Here is a 20,859-nt window from a genome sequence, read left to right as displayed (position 1 = left end):
TCATTATTTAAAAAGCAAAGGATGTTTCTGTGATAAATCAATGAGTTAATCCATTTTGTAGCAGACCAAGAAAAATCTTGTCACACAGACTAGACTAGGAAGGATGTAGGCCATATTTCTGGTTAGGGTCGCTCTCAGTAAAGGTCAAAATCAAGCCATTTGGTTTCTTGTGTCTGCTCTTTTTGATGGATCAATCTAACATTAATATCATTGTTGCATTCTCTCTTCAAAGTAGTCCAGCTTTCCTTTGTGACAAATATTTATCAGCATTTCCAGTTAAAATGTGTCAAAAGTCATGGTGGTGATCATCCTGTGAAAAGCATTCCACAATCCATGCACCTTTAGCATAGATACTTCTCGTATTTTCAGCCTTAATTATTTATTGAAAAAAATATACCATATTAGGAATGGGAGATATTTCCGTTTCATTGCTTTTACTCTCTCGTGGCATGGTTCTGGTCAGGTTTTATCTTCAGATGGTTCTACGGCTTGATTTCTCTACTACTGAGAAAACATTGCCAGATTAATTGCTGTGTCCCTATTGTAATATCACTTTTGAAGTCCCAAATTCATTGAAAACCTGTAATTGTATCACTTTGCTTGTTTTTAACTTTTAGTTTGTCCTAGAGAAAGAAGTATTCTGTCAAGTTCTTGTCTGATTATCTAGTAGAGGACCAAGGTGGCCTCCCATAGTACCAGCCATCATCAAAAGCCAGTTAAGAAGCCATATATTTTGTTTCAGATCGTAGGGTCTTCAGTTTATGGGAGCAGCAGTCACTGCACAAATGGGCAAACACGAGGAAATCTGCAGATGCTGGAAATTCAAGCAACACACATCAAAGTTGCTGGTCCTGACGAAGGGTCTCGGCCTGAAACGTCAACTGTACCTCTTCCTAGAGATGCTGCCTGGTCTGCTGCGTTCACCAGCAACTTTGATGTGTGTTGACTGCACAAATGGGAATTTGTTACACTCATGTGATTTGATCGTTTCTAAAGAGTTATAATAAAGTACTATATAACTGCAATCTCCTTAGGCTTACTTTTTTAGTGAGATGGTTAACGAAATAGAAAACATTTTCAGTTAATATTCAGCTTGAAGAGTACCTTTCTTTCGCAGAGGTAGAAAGACTTTTCAATCTTGCACATGTCTTTTGTTTAGTAATTACATGGTAAAGAAGGTGACCATTATTGGTTAATGTATCCAAATGGATAGCATTTGAGACAAGACCAGAATTAGCCACGCGGTCCACACTTAAGGACTATTGTCCAGTCATTGTCCATTTTTGCACACGTGGAATCTTCAGTAGTCTGGATGAGATATTGAACAGTAGCCACCAATGCTCTACTTTAATTAGAAGGACAAAAATTGGAAGGGTAAATAGTGCAAAGAATTTCTGCCCCTTTTAGATTTCAGTTTTGAAATCAGAATGAGAAGAAACATTAAACAGCTGGAAGGCTTCTAATTTGGGCACAAGTCAAATCGGAGTTTGTAACACTGATATTCCTTCATAAGTGTGAAACATGTCCGCAGGACACAGGTGATTTATGGTCTTTTACTGGATGGGAAAAACACCTAACCACATTGCACAGTGACCCAGTGTGTGATTTTAATTTATTCTTGGTACATTATTCAAAGCAGGTTTATGGCACTACATTATACACACCATCTAGTGACAATCCTTGTTCTAACATGTTGGAATCATTACCAGTACCTGAAGTAAAATACGATCTTTATTTAAATCTTTGGCTTGATAATCAACTCAGGTTAAACACATACCCAATTCAAAGTATTTTAACATACCGATCTGCATCATGTTCTATTTCGGGAAATTTTGATCCAGAATTTGGAAAAGACTCAATTTAATGCAGTCAGATTCAACACCATCACTTTTCATCCATAGATGACAGTTCATACTTTTTCAGAAACCAAGGGGTAGAAATTCATTTCAGCCATTTGTGGCAAACATGCAATGTAATGACAAAAGTGCTTCTGAAAGTCAGTTCAACTGATTTCAAGGACAAATGGAAACAGGCTAGATTTTACCTGATATGCAGAGCTCAATAATGCACCAACGTTCTGCATTTTAATTACAGAATATTGCTTTCACCAAGCTGTGTTTAGATGATTGAATGAGTAATGGTTCAAATATCTACTTTTAATGGCTTCTATGTTATCATAGCTCACTTCCCGAATGGTAGGCTCTCCTTAAAAGCACACCATGCATTTTGAGGTAGTTTTGGAAAAAAATAATACACTAAGTACAGACTTTTCAGGGCACTGCATGGTAATCCAAAATAAGATTCAGACAACGGACAAGGTGATATTTTCATTAATTTATATATTTCTGCCTTATAGTTAACATATGTATTTTCTTTTGTGTAACCCTTAATTTTTCTCAGTAAGTAATGATATTTGTTATATTCAGAAATGAGTAAAATTTCAGACAGCTTTTCAAAATAAATACCATAATATAATAGAGCTTCACATAATAAATACTCTTTACAACAAAAGAAGTTTTGAGAATTTTAAAAACAGTAGGGATTTCTCAAAACTTTTTTTTGTACATAAAATATATACACAAAGAAAGCCAAAATCTGGCAAGACTGAAGTATGGAGAGCTCAATGGGGCACAATTGACCATATAAACCAGAATATAATCCTATTATTTTAAAGGCAACCCAACATTTAATTATAGATGTCACAATAAAAAAATTAATGAATTTATATCAAGATTCTATCTGCATTTTGTCAATGCATATATTGATTTATTGTATTTCAAAAGATAATTTTGTTCTTTTGTATAAAACTCACCAATATTCAATCAACTTCCATATTCAATTGACAAAGCAGGTTAAGTTGAAATTTAAAACTAGAAGCAGTGTATCCTCCAAAACAAAGACATTTATAACATGCTCAACTCTGTTCAGAATTGAAATGCATCTGTTGTTTACGCTGGCATGAAATTTAGATGGCGATTTAAAGGATATTTTCATCTCCTATTAAAGAAATTATTATGTTCTTTTAGCATCTAAGATACTCTTGCTTTCCTGCACGTAAAAATGTGTTAAGAACCTGCCCCATGTGCTACGCCACAAATATCTGAACGCATGTTAATTCAGTGCATCACAGAATGGAGAAAGCTGTATTCTTGGGAGAAGGTGGTCATAATCTACATTTACCAAGTACTGACATTTAAACTTCCAATGTGCCAAAACTTAAATTTAATATCAAGAAGACACCAACAATTTCTTTGCTGCCAGTAATGTAATACAATATGCTGGGGGTTTAAAGTGGTTTAGGTGTAATCCAGAAATGTAGATTCCACGCAACTTTTCACAATTGTTTTCTTGCTCTAAATTGCAAATAGTTGATATGTACTTTAGAATATTTCAGGAGTAGTTTTGCATTTAATGGAAGCTTTATGTGGCAAAATTTACAAACAATAGCGATATGTATTGTACCACTATCAAACAGTTCACAAAAAAATTGGTTGAACAGAGATAATTGATGGCAACTGGGTAGGTGCAACCTAGAGAATTTTGATTGTAGCACCAATGATTGTCCCCAGTTGTTTTATTTTTCAAATCAGGAATTGTATTGTGACATCAATATATTAAATGGAACAAACTTCTTTTGCAATCAGGTTGATTAATCCCAATTATGCTAACATTTTTAATGATTGGAGAAATAAAGGTTTACTTTGCGTAATAATCAATTTTGCTAATTAAGGGGGCCATTTGCAAACAAGAAAGCAATGGTATGTTCCTCTGATGGAGATGGATGTGCCTCTTCACCTATAGATATTAGCAACATTCTAACTCTTAGGCCATGTTGGTAAACAGCAGCCATCTTTCTGTTGTAGAAGGGATCGTTAGAATGGTTGCTATGTTTTTGTTGGTATCTAGTCCAAGGTTGAAGCAGGTAAACATACAAGCAGGATTTCAAAATGATTAAAATAAAGTATTAAAGAGTTCTGCTGCCTGGGATCAAGAGGGTTTATCCTCCCCTTGAGTGGGACAGCTTTTAAGTTTACAATACACAGTATTTGAATTCTTGCAACGACATCCAGGCCTGTTTAAACGATCATAGCATCCCTGGCAAAGTTTGATGCAACCTTTGGCTGGAAGGTAGCAGAGTAAACAGGGCATAAATAAGGACATTAAACCCATAAACAAGAACCTGGAGCAGCAGTGTGAATGGGTGCAAGAGCAAGGATTATCTGCACAGGAGTCCTCATCGTCATTGGAGCAGTGGTAGAAGACTCCCTTTACCAAGCACATACATGTTCCATACTCTACTGTACTCTCTACTGAACACAGGCATTGTTTGTTACAAGCCAAACATGAAGGCAGGGTCTTTGGTGCTGTGCATTCTCTGCACTTGCATTTCCCACATTCCTCACATATAAACCTATGTTTTGCCAAATCCTCCTTTCCTAAGCATTTCAACTCATCCGTTGTACTGGCAGATGACTTGGGCTGCATTCTAATTGTCCGGTCCGGTCTGTTGTGGCTGGACGTGATCCATGTTGGCGGGGATCGTCCCAGAAGTCCTTGTTCTGATGATGCACTGCTGTTACTCCCTGAACTAGCTGCACTACCCGTGCTGGTAGACCTGCTTAAAGCAGGCATCCTGGTTGAGGAATGGTGGCCAACATGAGAGTGGTGAGAGGATCGATGTTCGTAGTTATTATTCACATTGATCGGTATCACTTCGTGAGTCCTTTCATGTTTGTCATGCCGCTGGGTGCCTCTGCTACTACTAATGGTACCAGCTTTCTTTGCAGTGGCTGGGCCTTCTGTATACTCGTTGCTTGTCCTGATTACTTTAATCTGGTCAAGGGACAAAATGGCGGTGTGCTGCAGTTCCCGTTCATACTCAAGTCTCTGCCTGCTGTCAAGAGAGGGTTGCTGGATCACAGCCAACGAACCACCACCGCCATGCTGAATATGGCCCTCCATCTGTGGCGATTGCAACTTCCAGCATTCACTGTAGACTTGGCATGCATCTGAAAGTCTGCCAAAACAAGTAGAGAGTATATTAGGGTCATGTTACAATGCAGTTATAACTTATATGATCACAAGTATTATCAGGCCACTGCAAGCACATACACTTGTTAAACAGCACTGAACTGTGACCGCAGCCCCAACAATAAAAATTACTTATAGATACATGTGGCAGTCTGCAAGGCAGCAAGATTATTTCTACATTGGTCCAGATACTGTTTTAACGGTGATTCGAACTCTTTACTCACTCCAGAGAGGATTTTAATATCCCTCAGTATTGATTAATCAGGATGAGGTTCACACCATAGCCATACTCAAAGCCAGTACTGAGTCAAAACTCAGTAGCCATACTCAAAGCCTCAACACTCCTTGACACAAAGTGTGTAACAGTGGAAATTGAAAGGGACAGGATTTCATTTCTTCCCTTCTTTTTCTTGTAATGCATATTGTATATAATAACATTCATACTGCAAATTGTCCATGATCTTTGACAAAGGGATAGGCATTGAGAACTTTGCAGAGCTAGCCACAGGAGTCACATGAGGTGCAGGTTCTCAGGTGTTTATGAAGTATTCTGAAGGGGGTGGGGGGGCAGAGAAACACATGAACTTTTAAGTTGTATTCAAACAGTTAAGTCACAACATTTGAGACTTTGGTGTTGGATGGTTGGGGGTGTGCACTGAACTGAGCCACCCAAATTCAAATGAGCAAAGGCTGCATGTTATATGCTGAGCTGCATGAGAACTAAAGGGGCAGAATTACTTTACAGATGAAGAAAGTGTTTTGAAGGCAGTATGCCAGGCATCTGAGGAGCCTGATTTTTATCAGTGGTTCCCAGTTTCTACTTCCAAAAATCTGAAAGATTTCAAGTGATAAATACTACATCACTCACAATTTGAAAAAAAATACTGTGAAACTACCCACTATTAATCAGGTCTATAACTGTGCACGATCACATGTTGTATGCAGTACATGGTGTGCCCACGTCACTCATCTGATATTCATGCATCTCCAGACTTGATATTTTGGCAAGAAAAGAAGTAAACACTCTACAATCTCAGTTTTTCCCCAAGTGACATCAGTACATTCTTTAAGTGCTGTTATTAAGATTACATTCTTTCTATCGTTATAATTATTAAAATTTCATTCCTTAAAGGACAAGCAACAATATTGCATTTAGCAAGTCATTTTTATCCTCTCTGCCTGGCTTATACTCTTATGGTGTAGAACCATGAGCCCTCATAAAAGAGCTGAATTTTCATCTGAAACCAAAGCGTAATTCATGTTAAGTCTTCTACCAGATTACCACCCAGAAAATAACCACAAGTCTCCTAAAAGTGAGGCTATAAATCAAAAGATAACTCAGGTCATACCAAGCTGCTGGTTACTGAAAGCACGACTGAAACTATTTGGTAACATAGATATTTTCAATTTTAATCTGAAATAAAATAGGGCAGCTTCAACTGGAGGAGACAACAACTTACCAGAAACAAAATGGGGTAGATATAGGATGTAAAAAAACTTCATGTATCACCAAAGTAATACTAAGGTGATACTGGTCAGAGGCTGGGAGTGACTGAGCAATCAAAGGTTAAATAACCTGAGGAAGGATCTCAGCCAGAAACATCAACTTCATTCCCATCCACAGATGCTGGCTGACCAGCCGAGGATCTCCAGTATTTTTTTGGGTGTTGCTCACAATGTCCAGCATCTGCAGATTTTCACATAGTCTTGACTAAATTAGATGGTTAAACAGCAGGCTTGAAAATGGATGATGTCGAGGAAACTGAGGCTAAACTGTCTGCTTTGGTCCTGAGAGGCAAGTAAATAAATAGAGAATTGTAGAGCAACTGAGGATTCAGCATGATGGCTGTTTTGATATAGTAAAGTGAGCCATAAACTATGAACAATAAAATTTATACAATGAACTTTATACCTAATAGGTTTTGTGGCTAAGCACTGCTCCAATGCTGTACTTAAGCCTGGCTAAATCAAAGGCGATGACAAATCACCATATAGGAAATTGAAAATTCAGTTGAATGGTGCCACAAAACCCACTTCTCACTTAACATCAGCAAAACCAAATAAAAAATTATCAATTACAAGAGGAAAAAGCTGGAAGTCCATAAGCTAGTCCTTGTTAGGGCATCAGAGATAGAGAAGGTCAGTAGCTTTAAATTCTTTGACATTAACATAACAGAGAACCATGCTGGGATTAGCATGTAAATACCATCACAAAAAAAAGGCATGAAAGAACACCCACTTTCTTAGAAGTTTGCATAGATTTGGCATGTCACCACAACTTCTACAGATGCACAGTGGAGTATCCTAACTGGTTGCATCAGGGTGTGGTATGGAAACACCAATGCCCAGGAATCGAAAAGGCTACAGAAAGTGGTGGATACAGCTCTGTCCATCATGGGCAAAGCTCCCCCACCATCTCTATTGAGTACATTTACATGGAGTGCTGCCACAAGAAAGGCCCCACCTTCAATAAAGGTCGTGCTCTCTTCCCACTACCACCATCAGGCACCAGGTTCAGGAGCCTCAGGTCCCACACCACCAGGTTCAGGAATAGTTATTACCCTGCAACTAACCATCAGGCTCCTGAAACCAGCATGGATAACTTAACTCACGAGTCTAAATCCTACAACCGAGGCACTCACTTTCAAGGACTCTTTTCCAATTCATGTCCCCAGTATTTTTTGCTTTGCACAGCTTGTCTTTTTGTGCGCATTGCTTGTGTATCAGTCTTTGTTTATATATAGCTTTTTGTTGATTCTACTGTATTTCTTTATTTTCCTTTATATGCCTGCAAGGAAATGAATCTCAAGGTAATATATGATAAAATATATACATACTTTCATAATAAATGTACTTTCAACTTTGTCCCCCAGAACTCCCATTCTAATGATCTCCACCTTGTTATTTACCACCTCACATCTTTTTCTTCACCACATCTCCAAATTCCCACTTTATTCCATGGGAATTTTCTCCTTTGGACTTCATATCCTTTGTTTTGCCCAAGGAGTTTGTGGAAGAAGATAAACCTACTAAATTGATTGTTTCCCTTTACTTGAAAGCAGACCTCTTCTCCTTCTGACTTTGCAGCCTAGATTTGGAATTCCCACTATATGATACACATGAATGATTAACCCATCTCCTAAGACTACATCACAGCAATGGATCACAAAATCTTTCGTCAGTTTTGATAAAATTATAACTATATTTTTACGATCTGTGATAATATGTACAAATTCTAGACTAGTTTGTGATGAAAGCACAATATTGCCAAAGGTAGAACTATTATTGTTAATTCTTTCTTTGAAATATGTCTTCTCCTTGAATAGAGAAGACCGTGAAGAGATTCTGATATAAATATTTAACAGAGAGGGTAGACTGAAGTCGTTGGTGCTGATCGAGGTATCAAGAACCAGCTGACAAAGAATGAAGGTAGCTGCAAAAATACAAAAGTGGCAGGATTAAGACTTATTTACGCAGCAAGTGTTTGAAATCTGAAATGCACAGCCGCATCTGGTAGTTGAGGGAGATTCATCTCCACTGTTGAAAATGTACCAGATAAATGTCTTAAAGGAAAGAATTTTGCTGGTCAGAAAGAACAAGGGAGTGAGGTGAGCTAAATTGTTTTGTGGTGGAAGCAGATACAATAGGGTCTTTTAAGAGACTCCTCGATAGGTACATGGAGCTTAGAAAAAATTGAGGACCCTAAGTAATTTCTAAAGTAAGTACATGTTCGGCACAGCATTGTGGGCCAAAGGGCCTGTATTGTGCTGTAGGTTTTCTAGGTTTCTAGGAGGGGCTGAATGGTTTCCTTTGTACTTTGTTCTGTGATTCTGATTTCCTTATATTGTTGGTAAAGATGAGCCAAATTATCTCAAAGGAAGGAAGACTTGCAGCACCATCCCCCATCACATCCTAAGCCAGAGTAAAAAAGACATTCATTCATCAAAAGGGGTATAATGTCCTGAAATGCTCATGTTAAGTGACTAATAATCAATAGTCAACAACAACCTTACAACAAAATCAAACAAAATAACACCGTCCTAACATGAGTTGTTTGGATCTTTCTATGCTTCATAATATAAGCAAGCAGCAATCTGCAATCCATTAGATGAGAAAATTTAGAGGTTAAAGGAGTGCAGAGATCAAGGCAGAAACACAACCAGGCAATTTCAATTCCATCCAAAGAAACTGCCCTAATGTAAGTCCTGCTCAGAAAAATTATTATCCACCAACTCACCTGCCACAGGTGACTTGGTTTACTTACAATGATAGGATCTTAGAGGGATGAAAGAAAGAGAATGAACAAAAAGAATTAGAATAACCATTAGACACTTTGATCTCCTCAATGCTCAACAGAAATTAGTAGGAACCATAGAGTTGCTGCTGCCAACGCTCCACTAGCCCAGCAGACGTGCACTGAAGAAATAATTTACTTCCTTTAGTTGCGATATTTGAACTTTTTTGCTTGTATTTGATGATCCCTGAGGATCTAACTTGGTCCCAATATATCCATGTAGTTATAAAGAAGGCAAGACAGCGGCTATACTTCATTAGGAGTTTGAAGAAACTTGGCATATCAGCAAATACATTCAAAAACTTCAATATTTGTACTGTGGAGAGCATTCTGACAGGCTGCATCACTGTCTGGTATGGGGGAGGGGGCTACTGCACAGGACCGAAAGAAGCTGCAGAGGGTTGTAAATCTAGTCAGCTCAATCTTGGGTACTAGCCTACAGAGTACCCAGGACATCTTCAGGGAGCAGTATCTCAGAAAGGCAGTGTCCATTATTAAGGACCTCCAGCACCCAGGGCATGCCCTTTTCTCGCTGTTACCGTCAGGTGGGAGGTACAGAAGCTTGAAGGCACACATTCAGTGATTCAGTAACAGCTTCTTCGCCTCTGCCATCCAATTCCTAAGTGGACACTGAATCCTTGGACACTACCTCACTTTTTTTAATAGACAGTATTTCTGTTTTTTGCATGTTTTTTTAAAAAATCTATTCAATACACATATACTGTAATGGATTTACTTGTTTATTTCTTATTATCGTTATTTATTTTTTTCTCTTCTATATTATGTATTGCATTGAACTGCTGCTGCTAAGTCCACAAATTTCATATCACATGCCGGTGATAATAAACCTGATTCTGATTCTGACTCAGAACATGTATTCAAAATATATGCTATGATAGAAAGTAAAAAAAAGACTTAAAGTGAGAAATGAAATACAACTTACAATCCAAAGAAGACTGGCCAGATCTTAATGCTGGAAGTCATGCAAAGTGACTTCAGCAGTTGAAGGGTTAACATACAGGTTTCTCGTGCACAACATCCATGCCATCAAATTTCAGTAAGCACTCCAGCTAATGAATTTCATGGTGTCACCTTCATGTTCTCCTCCAAAGTGCAACTCTGAACAACTCTACCATGTTCTCCCTAAATAACATCCTTCCAGAAACAGTCTGATAGATCAAACCCCCAAGTGCAACTACATTGTTTACATTTTTAATGCTTAATCATTATTGCAACAAAGTAGCTTTGGAACATAACTCAACATCACAGCTAAACACCAAATTCACATGTTATTTCCCACTTCCGACAAACCTTGAAATAAACAATGATTCCTTTTTAAAAGATGAATTTTATCTATTGTCCAGTGAAATCTGTAAACACTAATGAGTTTAAAACCTTTGCCTTGTGAAGAATTTCCAGGATCTACTGAATTGCTTTCGTGCCTGGAATTCAGCTTCTTCAGAGAGAAATTATACTGATAGGGAACCACTGGATCTAGCAGCACTATATAACAGGGTGGAATTCACAGACTATTACCATGCGGTGTCTGAAATGCAGTTCTTAAATCTGGGAACTTCCACAATACTACACCAGTCTCATTTTTGTTCAGCAGCCATTCTTGCCTTGCAATGTCATAAAAATGCAACCATTGGCTGAGTATTTTTCATAAATGGATTTCAGAAGTAGTGGTATGCTTAAATTTTATTTGCACAAAATACAGGTTTGTGAAAATTATTTTGTCATACAATATTTACAGCTGAATTTTAATATTTCTCCCTACCAATATCACAAAGCTTTCACTTGCTTTACGTTAAGTAATGGTGAGAATTGAAGTGGGGGGGGGGGGTAAATGCTAAATGCCATAAGAGAACCTAGCACTTATCTGCAGAGTTACAAGAAGTAACAATTTTCATTTTCCAGCAACACTAAAGATCTGAAGAGAATCAGAAATCCATTTTTTAAATGTGGCATGAGTATAAGGATTCAGTGTCTAACTTTCATGAAAAAAGGGACATTATTCAAGGAGCTTAAGCAGCAGGTTGGAGTGAAACTTACAGTCTTGCTGCTGTTGCTCATTATTGGAGGATTATATGTGTACACCTTCAGGATTTTCCTTTTCCTAAGGACCACTAACAGGTCCTTATGTGATCAAATCTCACCTTAAAAGTGTATAGTTTGAACACAAGAGTGGTAAAAGAAAATATTACAAGGAAAAAAAATGCAGGTCTGAGCAAAAACGGAGATTCAAAATGTTCAATTTGGATCCTTACTAAATTAGGGAATGGCTGCTCCAAAAGTCCCCAGGACTTCCCTAAACATGCAAAATAACATTTATTGTTCCATAATTAATTGTCTATTAATATACTAAACTCACAAATCATGCAGCTCCACAAAAAGTAATGCTTCTGCAATATTATTAGAATTTGTAACTTGGGAAAATATTCCCCTAATTTATATCAACCACTAATTCCCAAAACTATTTCAAAATATTTGAGTGCATCTGGATTAGTAAGTGAGGTAACACAGGCTAATGTTGAGAGCCAGATGCTGTTGTAAGTGGCTTTCCATTCACTGTAACATGGTGACATTATCACATCTGATGTAAACTTTATTACCACGGCAGTTACTCAGAACAAACAAATGCGAAACACTATTCCATCTTGTCTACCAAAGGAAGAGTTTCTTTTTTTTCTCTCTCTGGGTGTAATGTGGATAAGTAATGATTAAACTCTATCTAATAGCTTACAATTAAAGTCACTTCCTATCCAAAGCCACACTTCTTGTGCGTCTTGATAAAAGTTCAAAGCAGGGTGATTCGATTACAACAGATTTATTTTCATAAATTGCTATATTTTAATTTTTAATGTGCTTAAGTTTTATTTATTAAAATCGGGCTCGCGTGTGGAGAAGAGTCGGGTTACCACATTGGAATGGGCGACGGCTGACTGGATGTCAGATCCTCATCATAGGAAGATTGTAATTCTGGAACAACTATCAATTACTTAGAATGCTGACTCACAATCACTGGTCTCGATGGAAAACTACACCCAGAAGAGCCATTGGGCGCTTGACATTTTAAGACGGGTATGTTAAAAGTTCAACACAAAACTTTTCCAACTTTGCAAGTCACGGGAGCCATGTACACAGGCACCTGCGATTAGTAATGTTCCTTTCACGTTGCTTCTGATAAAAATACAGCCTGGACAGTGTTTACGTTTTAAGTCCTCCCGCAGGACGCGCTTGTAAGAGAGTGGCAAACAGAGAGAATTCGTTTAGGAAATGAAAAACCAGGGTTCGGGTTTCATGATCCTGAACATGCACCCAGAGAATTTCCAATACTGACCTCGATCTGCACCTAGGAACACCCTTGCCGCGTTAATTTCAGACTTAAATCTTTACACCATTCCCTGCAGGGTAGGGGGAACCCTGGAACTCTACGCCCACCGTCCCCCCCCCCCCCCCGTCCCAACACATGCATCTCCTGACTTTGGCATTTGACATTGCTGTCTGACCTATCTGGCAGAGTTGCAGAACGAACCGGATTTATGTTTCCGCAGCCCCATTCTGAAGATGCTCCGCGCTGGGGGAGAGGAGGGTGCGACCCTCTTTTAGAACAAATGGCACAAAAGCCAGCATCACATACAAAGTACTTCTTTAAAAAATCAAGCCACGTTTTAGGATTATAAATCGCCTCGTCAGCACGGCAAACTCGATGAAACAAACTCCCGAGACTGACCAGAAAAGAGAGCTACTAATAGTGACCCCGGGGCCGAGCCAGCTCCCTCCCGCTAGAGTTCACGAGCACCCACCCTCCGTGCACAACGGTAAGCGGCACTCCACAGAAAGCAAAAGCCGCCCGCACCAAGTACGCAGGCACCGTCGGGAGCTGGAGGGAAGGGGCGTAGAAAACGCAGCTATTTCCACTACGACGCCGTTTCTGAGGTAAAGAGGCATCTGACAATCGAGCAAGTGCTCAAAGTGCTCTACTTCCACAGTGCTGCGTGCATCAGAATGTCCCCTGCCGCAGCCGTAGCAAAATCAATAATCCCCACCCCTCACCTTGTTGCAAACAGCAGCTGCTGTGCCGACACTGCAAGAACCGTCTTCCTCAATTCCTCCCGCCTAGTTGGCAGGTCTGGGTGATTAGTTTAATTAAAACTACTCAGGAAAGAACACAGCGGAAGCCTGCAGTCGAATGCCGGTGACTGTAACCAGCAGCGCCCTCTCGGAGTGCAGTTAAACTCTGGTTAATCGATCGTTTGCCGAGTGCAGGGAAGATGAGATGGGGGGGGGGACGGAGGAGGGGGAGAAATTATGAATGAACCCAGCAGAGCCACAGCGGGCTCGCGGTCAGAGCACCACACGAGGGCGGACTTTCCAGTGACAACACTGGGGTCAGTGAACAATTGGGCAATTTCACAAGTGGAAGTGGGTTCATCCCGAAGAACATGTCGTCGGCAAGATTAAAATAACATTCACTCGGGAAAATGTTAGAATAAATTACAACGTGTAATAAAAACTAGCACGCCGTTGTAAAACCTTTGAAACGACTAAGTAGTTAAATGTTGAGGAGTCTTACCTATTTCCATTTATCCACCAAATGCAAATCCATTTTATTATGTGATATAGTCTATTCCAGAAGATGGGCCCTGTCTCAAGCCTCAAAACAATAATCAGTCGGCACCGCGTTAAGACATCGGGACGACACAAGTGGAGAGTGGACTCCAGCTGAAAGAAACAGCAGGGAGTGAACTCCGGGACGCGCGAGTTCTTCTCTCCGTGGTCGGTGGGGTTTGCAGGATCTGCTGCACACCGGGTGAACCTTCCCGTAACTTCACCTCCACGCACCGCCTATCCACAAGAATGTCCGACAGCCTCTGGGTATTTCCTCAACAGCGCTCTCCACGCTGTGGCTTGTCAGTGAGCTCTTTCCCTTTCTGTATGTGATTCTCCAGCGAATTTTCTGCACGATGGTCTCCCGCCTGTTTACCTGATTTCCAACACGAAGCTGTCACCAGCACGCGAGATGGCTGCATATGTTTGTATATCACGATTCTCTGTGCGTAAGGCTGTGTTCACAGGACGTGAAACTTTGTGCGTGAAGGATCTAATTTATAATCGTGGTGCATCTGTATGCAAGGCCGGGTAAATTTGAAATGCTCCTTTATAAAAGAGCGCAGAGATCGCTTAACGCCCTACTTTGCTCACTGTTGCCCGATCGGGATTTGTTCTAGCTGCCACTGACGACCGAACATTCCCCACGAAACACACACCACATTTCCCTCTCTCTCAATGGTCGACGCGTTGCATTCCACAGCTGCTCATTGGCTATTAGTCAGCATTCCACCGTCGTCCATTGGTCTCTTGCACCCCGAGAAGCGGAAAAAAGGGGGAATAAAGAGGATGCTGAATATCCGGTCATTCCTGATTGGTTATATCAGGACACACCGCTGTCGGCGGACTCCCATTGGATCAGCGGGGAAATACACGCTTTCTACATGAAGCGCATTGGTTTAGTTAGGAAGGCAGGTTAAATGCTGAAACTACTAGCCTGGTAGGATATAACCTAATTGGATGAGAGGAAGCGGTGCATCCGGCCAGAAATGATGACAGTACTACAAGACTGGATTCATGATTAATTGGTCTGCTTCCACTCAGATATCAATCGGAGCATCACAAAATCGCAATCATCAATTTAATGTATCTAAAATAGTTTATATCTCTTGACATACACGTTTAAACAATTTATTGCAATACAAACAGAAGAAAGATCGTATTATAAAATTATAACTTGCTACTGATAAACGCTTTTAGACTACGCGCTCTAATAGATTGCATCCTTTTTAATGATAATTGGAGAATGTTTTCATTATTGTTATGTTATACACGGCGTGCCCAGCTCCCTAACACACGATAACTTTCATGCGCAACCAGAAAAAAAAAAGAATGTTCAAAATGCTGAATGAGTCCTTGGAGGAAAGGCAAGTGAGTGGTTCAATGCCTTCAGCCGTCAGCGGTTTTATTATTCATTTGTAAAATAAACCACAAACCGGAATCCAGCGCAATTCTCCCCATATCGCATCCTGCTGCTTTCCATTATGCACAAATAAAAGCTTTCAGATGAGAAAAACAAATGTGGGTTACGGGGGGAAAACAGAGAAATATTCATTTTAAAAAAAGATCTCTAACGTCGAAATCTCGCTTCCCAAGGTCACACGCATACGCAAATACTTTAAAACTTCCGAACTTCGTTTCCCCTCTTTCTCCTTTCCACTTACCAGAATTGTGCGCATTGGAATACTAAGGGTCCAGGTGATAAGGACGTGGATCTTTTCAACAGTCACCAGTGTAGGACTTGTGCCTTTACCCCGGGATCACACGGGGGAAAACTCGACTTCCTAAACCACTCTTTTGTTGTTGCTCCAGTCATCTGAATGCACCTAAACAACCGTCTCCAGCCACTGAACACATGCTGAGAATGTTAATGTCAATCCATGTAACCTTGTGTATGGGGCGGGGAGCCGACACTGGATGGTCTAGTATAATTTATGTGTAATGTTCAATAATTCCTGGTTGTACTTATTTATTGAATTTGAACTGCAACGTGGCATAATCTGTTTTATAGTTGGGAGATAATCACATAGAGAGAGGGTGCGCGCGGACACATAATTATTTTAATAAGAAGAGTATATATATAACCTGGTAGAACATGCAGGCCAAATGCGTTAATATCGAATAGAGTAGATGTACATTATTAAATGCAGACGCTTCCTTTGTTGTTACCCTGCCTGTTGAGTGTTTCTTTGAGACGATCTGTGGCTCTTTGGCTGATTTCATTTGTGCAGGAAATCGCTCATTCATTAATCCCCTGGCTTCCCTTTCATCTATCGTCTGACTGATCATTAAGCCGCCCTTTCACACCGGAACGGCTGAAGACCCGTTTAAAGAAATTAAGGGATTGATTTATCTGTTACCATCACCTCTTCTAAAGCAGTTATCAGGGATTTCATCAGGCGAGAAGATGTCAGGCCCGAGGCGAAGGAGCTCACCAAATAGGGCTTCAAAGATCTATAAAAGACAACGCCAAGTTCTGCAGGAACTGTGGATCAGATTTAAAGAGACACCATACCTGCTGTAGTGAAATGATCAACATAGACCTATCCGGCGACACTACACATAGAGAGAGAAAAAATGTTCTGCGTTACAGCCATATATGTATAGACCCTGCAGTCGCAATCCGTTTTAATTGAACAGATTTCTGTCGGAGTTTCCACCGCCCTTTATCTTTACTGGAAATAAAGTAAAAGCAGAGAAACCTGGAGATATTCAGCAGGTCAAGCAATATCTGAGAGAAAGGCCGATACAAGGTTACGGTTAGGATTTTTTTTTAATCAGAACTTTACATAAGGGGTCTGACAAAACGATTTTGCTTTTTAGCGGAAGAACAATACCTCATCTACAAACCAGTGGAGTGAACAATGAATTTTCGAATTGCGGATAACCCTCACCTCCCATGAACCACCCCAGCTCTAAACCACACCCTGCATACTCACCTCCTCTTCCACCTCTGCTCCCCCCACTTGACCCCTTTTCTATACCCTTCTCCAGTCCTTCCCTGACCATTTTTACTCCGGCTTCTTATAGTTCCATTCACCTACCAACCACACGGTTAACCAACCCTCCCCCCCCCCGCCCAGTCCCCGTCTACGCCATTCCCCACCACCACCACGTGTTTCCTCCATCCATCTCCATGTGTCCACAAGTCAAATCCAGTTTATTGTCAACGGCACACATACAGAGATATACAGGTACAATGAAAACCATATTTGCAGCAGCATCACAGACAGGTTAGTACAAACAATACACCAAATATTAATTAAACCTAATTTATAGAAGGCAATGAAAAGCGAGGAAAAATACTGCAAAAACAAGAGAGCAAAATAAAGAGCCAAACAGGGGCAAGTCCCTGCCACCACAAGAGGTGGTCTGTAGCTGTTACATTGTGGAGGTATTAATTCCAAAATGTGTAGCTTTTGAGTCCACAATCATCAGCCTCCACAGCCTCTGTCTTCATGTCCAGTCCCCCTTCCCCCACTTGCTTCTATCTCCTCACCATCTCTCACTTCTCCTCAGCTCACCTATCACCTACTGGTCCCTGTCTTACCCCTTCCCCTCGCTTCTCTATTCAGGCTACTTTCCCACTCCCTTCTCAGTCTCAATGCAGCACATCAACATGAAATATTGATGTGTTCCTTTCCCTCCATGTTTGTTTTTTGACTCGGAGTTCCTCCAGCGGTTTGCTCTCTTATGGTCTAGATTCCAGCATCTGCATTCTCTCCATCTCTGCTTTCAATTCATATTTGTTTATGCAATTATGACCATACCTCATTCATGTGGGATTACCTCCAGTCTCTTTGGATAAGAAAGTTTTGCTTTGACTTCGGTTCTGCGCTTCCTTGCCTTTTGATAAGGCCAGTGTGAGAACCTCAGATTCTGCCACGGGCAGGGCAAAGTCTGTTTAGTGAACTGGCTAGAGTGGTTTAGATAGAGGACACGTCTGAGTTTATGTTGGGTTTCTGTATGTTTGCAATGAATGGACTCAGTTCATCTCACTGCCATCATGATCCCCATTCTCCAGTTTGAGTGATCATGGGTCTGGGATTCTCTCTGATCAATTTGGATATTACACTTCCTCAGAGGGTTTTCAGCACTCCAGTTTTGGGTCCAGCACGTACATGCCATTCAAAAGAAGGCACAACAGCACCTCTACTTTCTTAGAAGTTTGTGAAGATTTGGCATGTCATCTAAAACTTTGACAAACTTCAATAGATGTGAGGTGGAGATTATACTGACTGGTTGCATCACAGACTGGAATGGGAATACCAGTGCCCAAGAATGGAAACACCTACAAAAAGTAGTGGACACAGCCCAGCTGATCACGGGTAAAACCATCCAAGCACGTCAACAAGCAGCACTGTCACAGGAAAGCAGCTTCCATCATAAAGGCCCTCCACCATCCGGGCCATGCTCTCTTCTCGCTGCTGCCATCAGAAAGGAATTTCAGGGGCTTTCGGCCCCACACCACTGAGTTCAGCAACAGGTTTTGCCTCTCAGAGGTCAGGCACTTGAACCAGTGGTGATAGTATCACTCACCCCAACACTGTTCCCACAACCTATGGACTCTCTTTCAAGGACCCTTCATCTCATGTTCTCGATACTTAATGCTTATTTATTTAATATTGTTTTTTTTCTTTATATATCTGTACAGTTTGTTGTCTTTTGCACTTTAGTTGTTTGTCCATCTTGCATGCAGTTTTTCATTGATTCTATTATATTTCTTGGTTTTTACTGTAAATGTTGGCAAGAAAATGAATCTCAGGGTATATATGGTGACATATATATATACTTCAATAATAAATACACTTTGAAAATGTTGAAACTTTTTCAGTCAGAGCTGACTGATTATAAGTACTATACAGGAAAATTTTGCCTAGGAAGCAACAGTAAATATTGCTGATCCTACAAGTAGATTTGGATGAATTTATGTAGACACTTAAAAAATGAAAATTAAGTTAATTGGACCTCTGGATAATGGAATTGATATTGTAATTTGGGGACGCAGACACGAGGAAATCTGCAGATGCTGGAAATTCAAGCAACACACACAAAATATGTTGAATGTACCTCTTCTTATTGAGCTGCGTTCACCAGCATTTTTTGTGTGTGTTGTAATTTGGGGAGCAGTTTTTTTTTAACCTAGGCAATGCCTCAGCATATAGCAGGCAGCAGAGGGACCCACCACCATTGAACCTGCCCGTTTCTGAAGTTGCGTTGTGGTGACAGTTATGTTTTGTACATTTATTCCCAATGCTGAGTTCTCCATTGATAATTAATCCTATTCACAGGTGTAAACTTCCTTGGTGTCATCTAGTCATCCATTGTTAAAAATATTGGATACAATAAACTGGCTTAGGAACTTCAATTGACCAGGGGTTTTTTTTTGTAGAAAAATAGGTAACGTCTCTTTAAACCGGATTTAAGTGTTCTTTAACATGGGCCAGAGTTACTTTCTTTGGACAAGCATCTTCTATTCAGCGCGTAGGTATGCGCGCCGACACAGGCATTGGAAAAGGGGGAAAAAAACACATAACAAGCGTTGTCCCCGCGTTTCTATACACAAAGTAAAGAAGAGAAATAATCAATGAAGTTAAAAGGGCCAATGCCTCGCTCCCGTCCGTTCACAGCCGGGTAGCTGTAATCAGTTCACATACTAAATTCTGCCTCGCCGAATGCAGGCGAACAATATACACGGAGGAGAGGGCGCGCCGGTACTGATCTGTAACCAATTTAGACTTAAACTTATACTTTTCAGAAGTTTGAGATCTGAAAGCTGCGATTTTAATGAATGCATGTGTGGCGGTCTCAGGCTGTGTTCCCATGCGATGCGATGGTGGTCAGCATGTGGAATTCACTGTGGCTGTTCTTCGTTTCACAATGAGCACTGGGTTTCCAGAGCCTTCTCGCACTACCGGCTCTCAATGGGGCAACCAGGCCTGGGGCTTGCGAGGGTGAGAAGGATGGAAGGGGGCGTATAAAGGGACGTTTTGCTCGAGTAAATTCCGCAGGAAGGGTTCAAGCTTCATAGTTCGAATGTTCTGGGATTTGCTTCTTTGACATTAATGGATGCTGCTTTGCTTTTTATTTCCTTTTTCTTTCCTATGCGGGCTCCCAGGGTGGCTCCTTCCCGCTCCCGATCTGAGGTGACCGCTACAGATAAGGCAGGAGGTGCTTGACGGTGCAGGCGGGTAGGTCGTTTGGAAAGCAGTTCCTCCCGTCATTTACATTAGGCTTCTAGTTCATCCCCAAAATAGTAATTTTTGAGATCAAATACTGAAACTTTGAACGCCGGCAGGGACTCCTACAAGCCTGGGTTGCACGTTTTCAGAGGCTTGCAGATCACCCTTGAATCTTATCTTCTGCTCATCTCCAGATCTCCTGCTGTGGCAAAATTCAGATCGTCTGTTTCTGTAGCCTGGTGTCAACATCACCTGTTGCACACTTTTTTAAAAAAAAAGCCATAGATGCAATCATTAGTTAAACACAACCAGCGTATTTACTTACTGGGGGGTAGTGGGGGGAAGGGTTCGTTTAAAATGTCACCAAAACAAACTTCTACAGATGTGCTGTTGAATGCTGGCTGACTAGTTCCACCGTGGTCTGGTACCGCAATCCGAATACTCAGGAATGTAAAAAATTGCAGAGAGTAGTGGACTGACCCAATACATCATTGGCACATCCCTCCCTACCATTGGTAATATTGACATGAGGCACTGCCTCAAGGAGGAAATATCAATCATTAAAGGTCCCCATCATCCAGGCCATTCTACCTTCTCGCAGCTCCGGTGACTGAGACAACAGTGCTCTTGGAAGAAGGCTAAATTTGGAGTATGTAGATCAACATCTTAAGTACCTTAAACCTGGGATTCAAGTTCCCTGTAATCCTTATTGATCAAAACTACAGATTACCATCCCTG

The 20,859-nt window shown here is 40.7% G+C and overlaps 1 protein-coding gene across 4 annotated transcripts; it reads right to left on the bottom strand.

Annotated features, from left to right (window-relative positions):
• Window positions 1-1,484: 1,484 nt before the first annotated feature.
• On the bottom strand, window positions 1,485-15,962 carry spry1 (sprouty homolog 1, antagonist of FGF signaling (Drosophila)). Of its 4 annotated transcripts, none has more exons than XM_063046541.1 (2): window positions 15,604-15,962; window positions 1,485-5,017 (listed from the first exon to the last, which is right to left on the bottom strand). In XM_063046541.1, exon 2 carries the CDS (start codon window positions 4,960-4,962, stop codon window positions 3,988-3,990), a length of 975 nt encoding a protein of 324 aa, XP_062902611.1. In that variant the 5' UTR covers window positions 4,963-5,017; window positions 15,604-15,962; the 3' UTR covers window positions 1,485-3,987. The 4 variants fall into 4 exon arrangements, with proteins under 4 accessions (XP_062902611.1, XP_062902612.1, XP_062902609.1 ...); XM_063046542.1 differs by lacking the exon at window positions 15,604-15,962 and adding an exon at window positions 13,905-14,164; XM_063046539.1 differs by lacking the exon at window positions 15,604-15,962 and adding an exon at window positions 13,385-13,550.
• Window positions 15,963-20,859: the final 4,897 nt, after the last annotated feature.

The sequence above is a fragment of the Mobula hypostoma genome, chromosome 4 (assembly GCF_963921235.1).
Source record: "Mobula hypostoma chromosome 4, sMobHyp1.1, whole genome shotgun sequence".
NCBI classification, from domain to species: Eukaryota; Metazoa; Chordata; class Chondrichthyes; order Myliobatiformes; family Myliobatidae; genus Mobula; species Mobula hypostoma.
The sequence above is the reverse complement of the archived record's forward strand: the minus strand, read 5'-3'. Positions and strand labels throughout refer to the sequence as shown.

Bases quoted from the DNA above. Each gene is read 5' to 3' on its own strand.
- spry1 (XM_063046541.1), bottom strand. From the start codon at position 4,962: ATGGAGGGCCATATTCAGCATGGCGGTGGTGGTTCGTTGGCTGTGATC.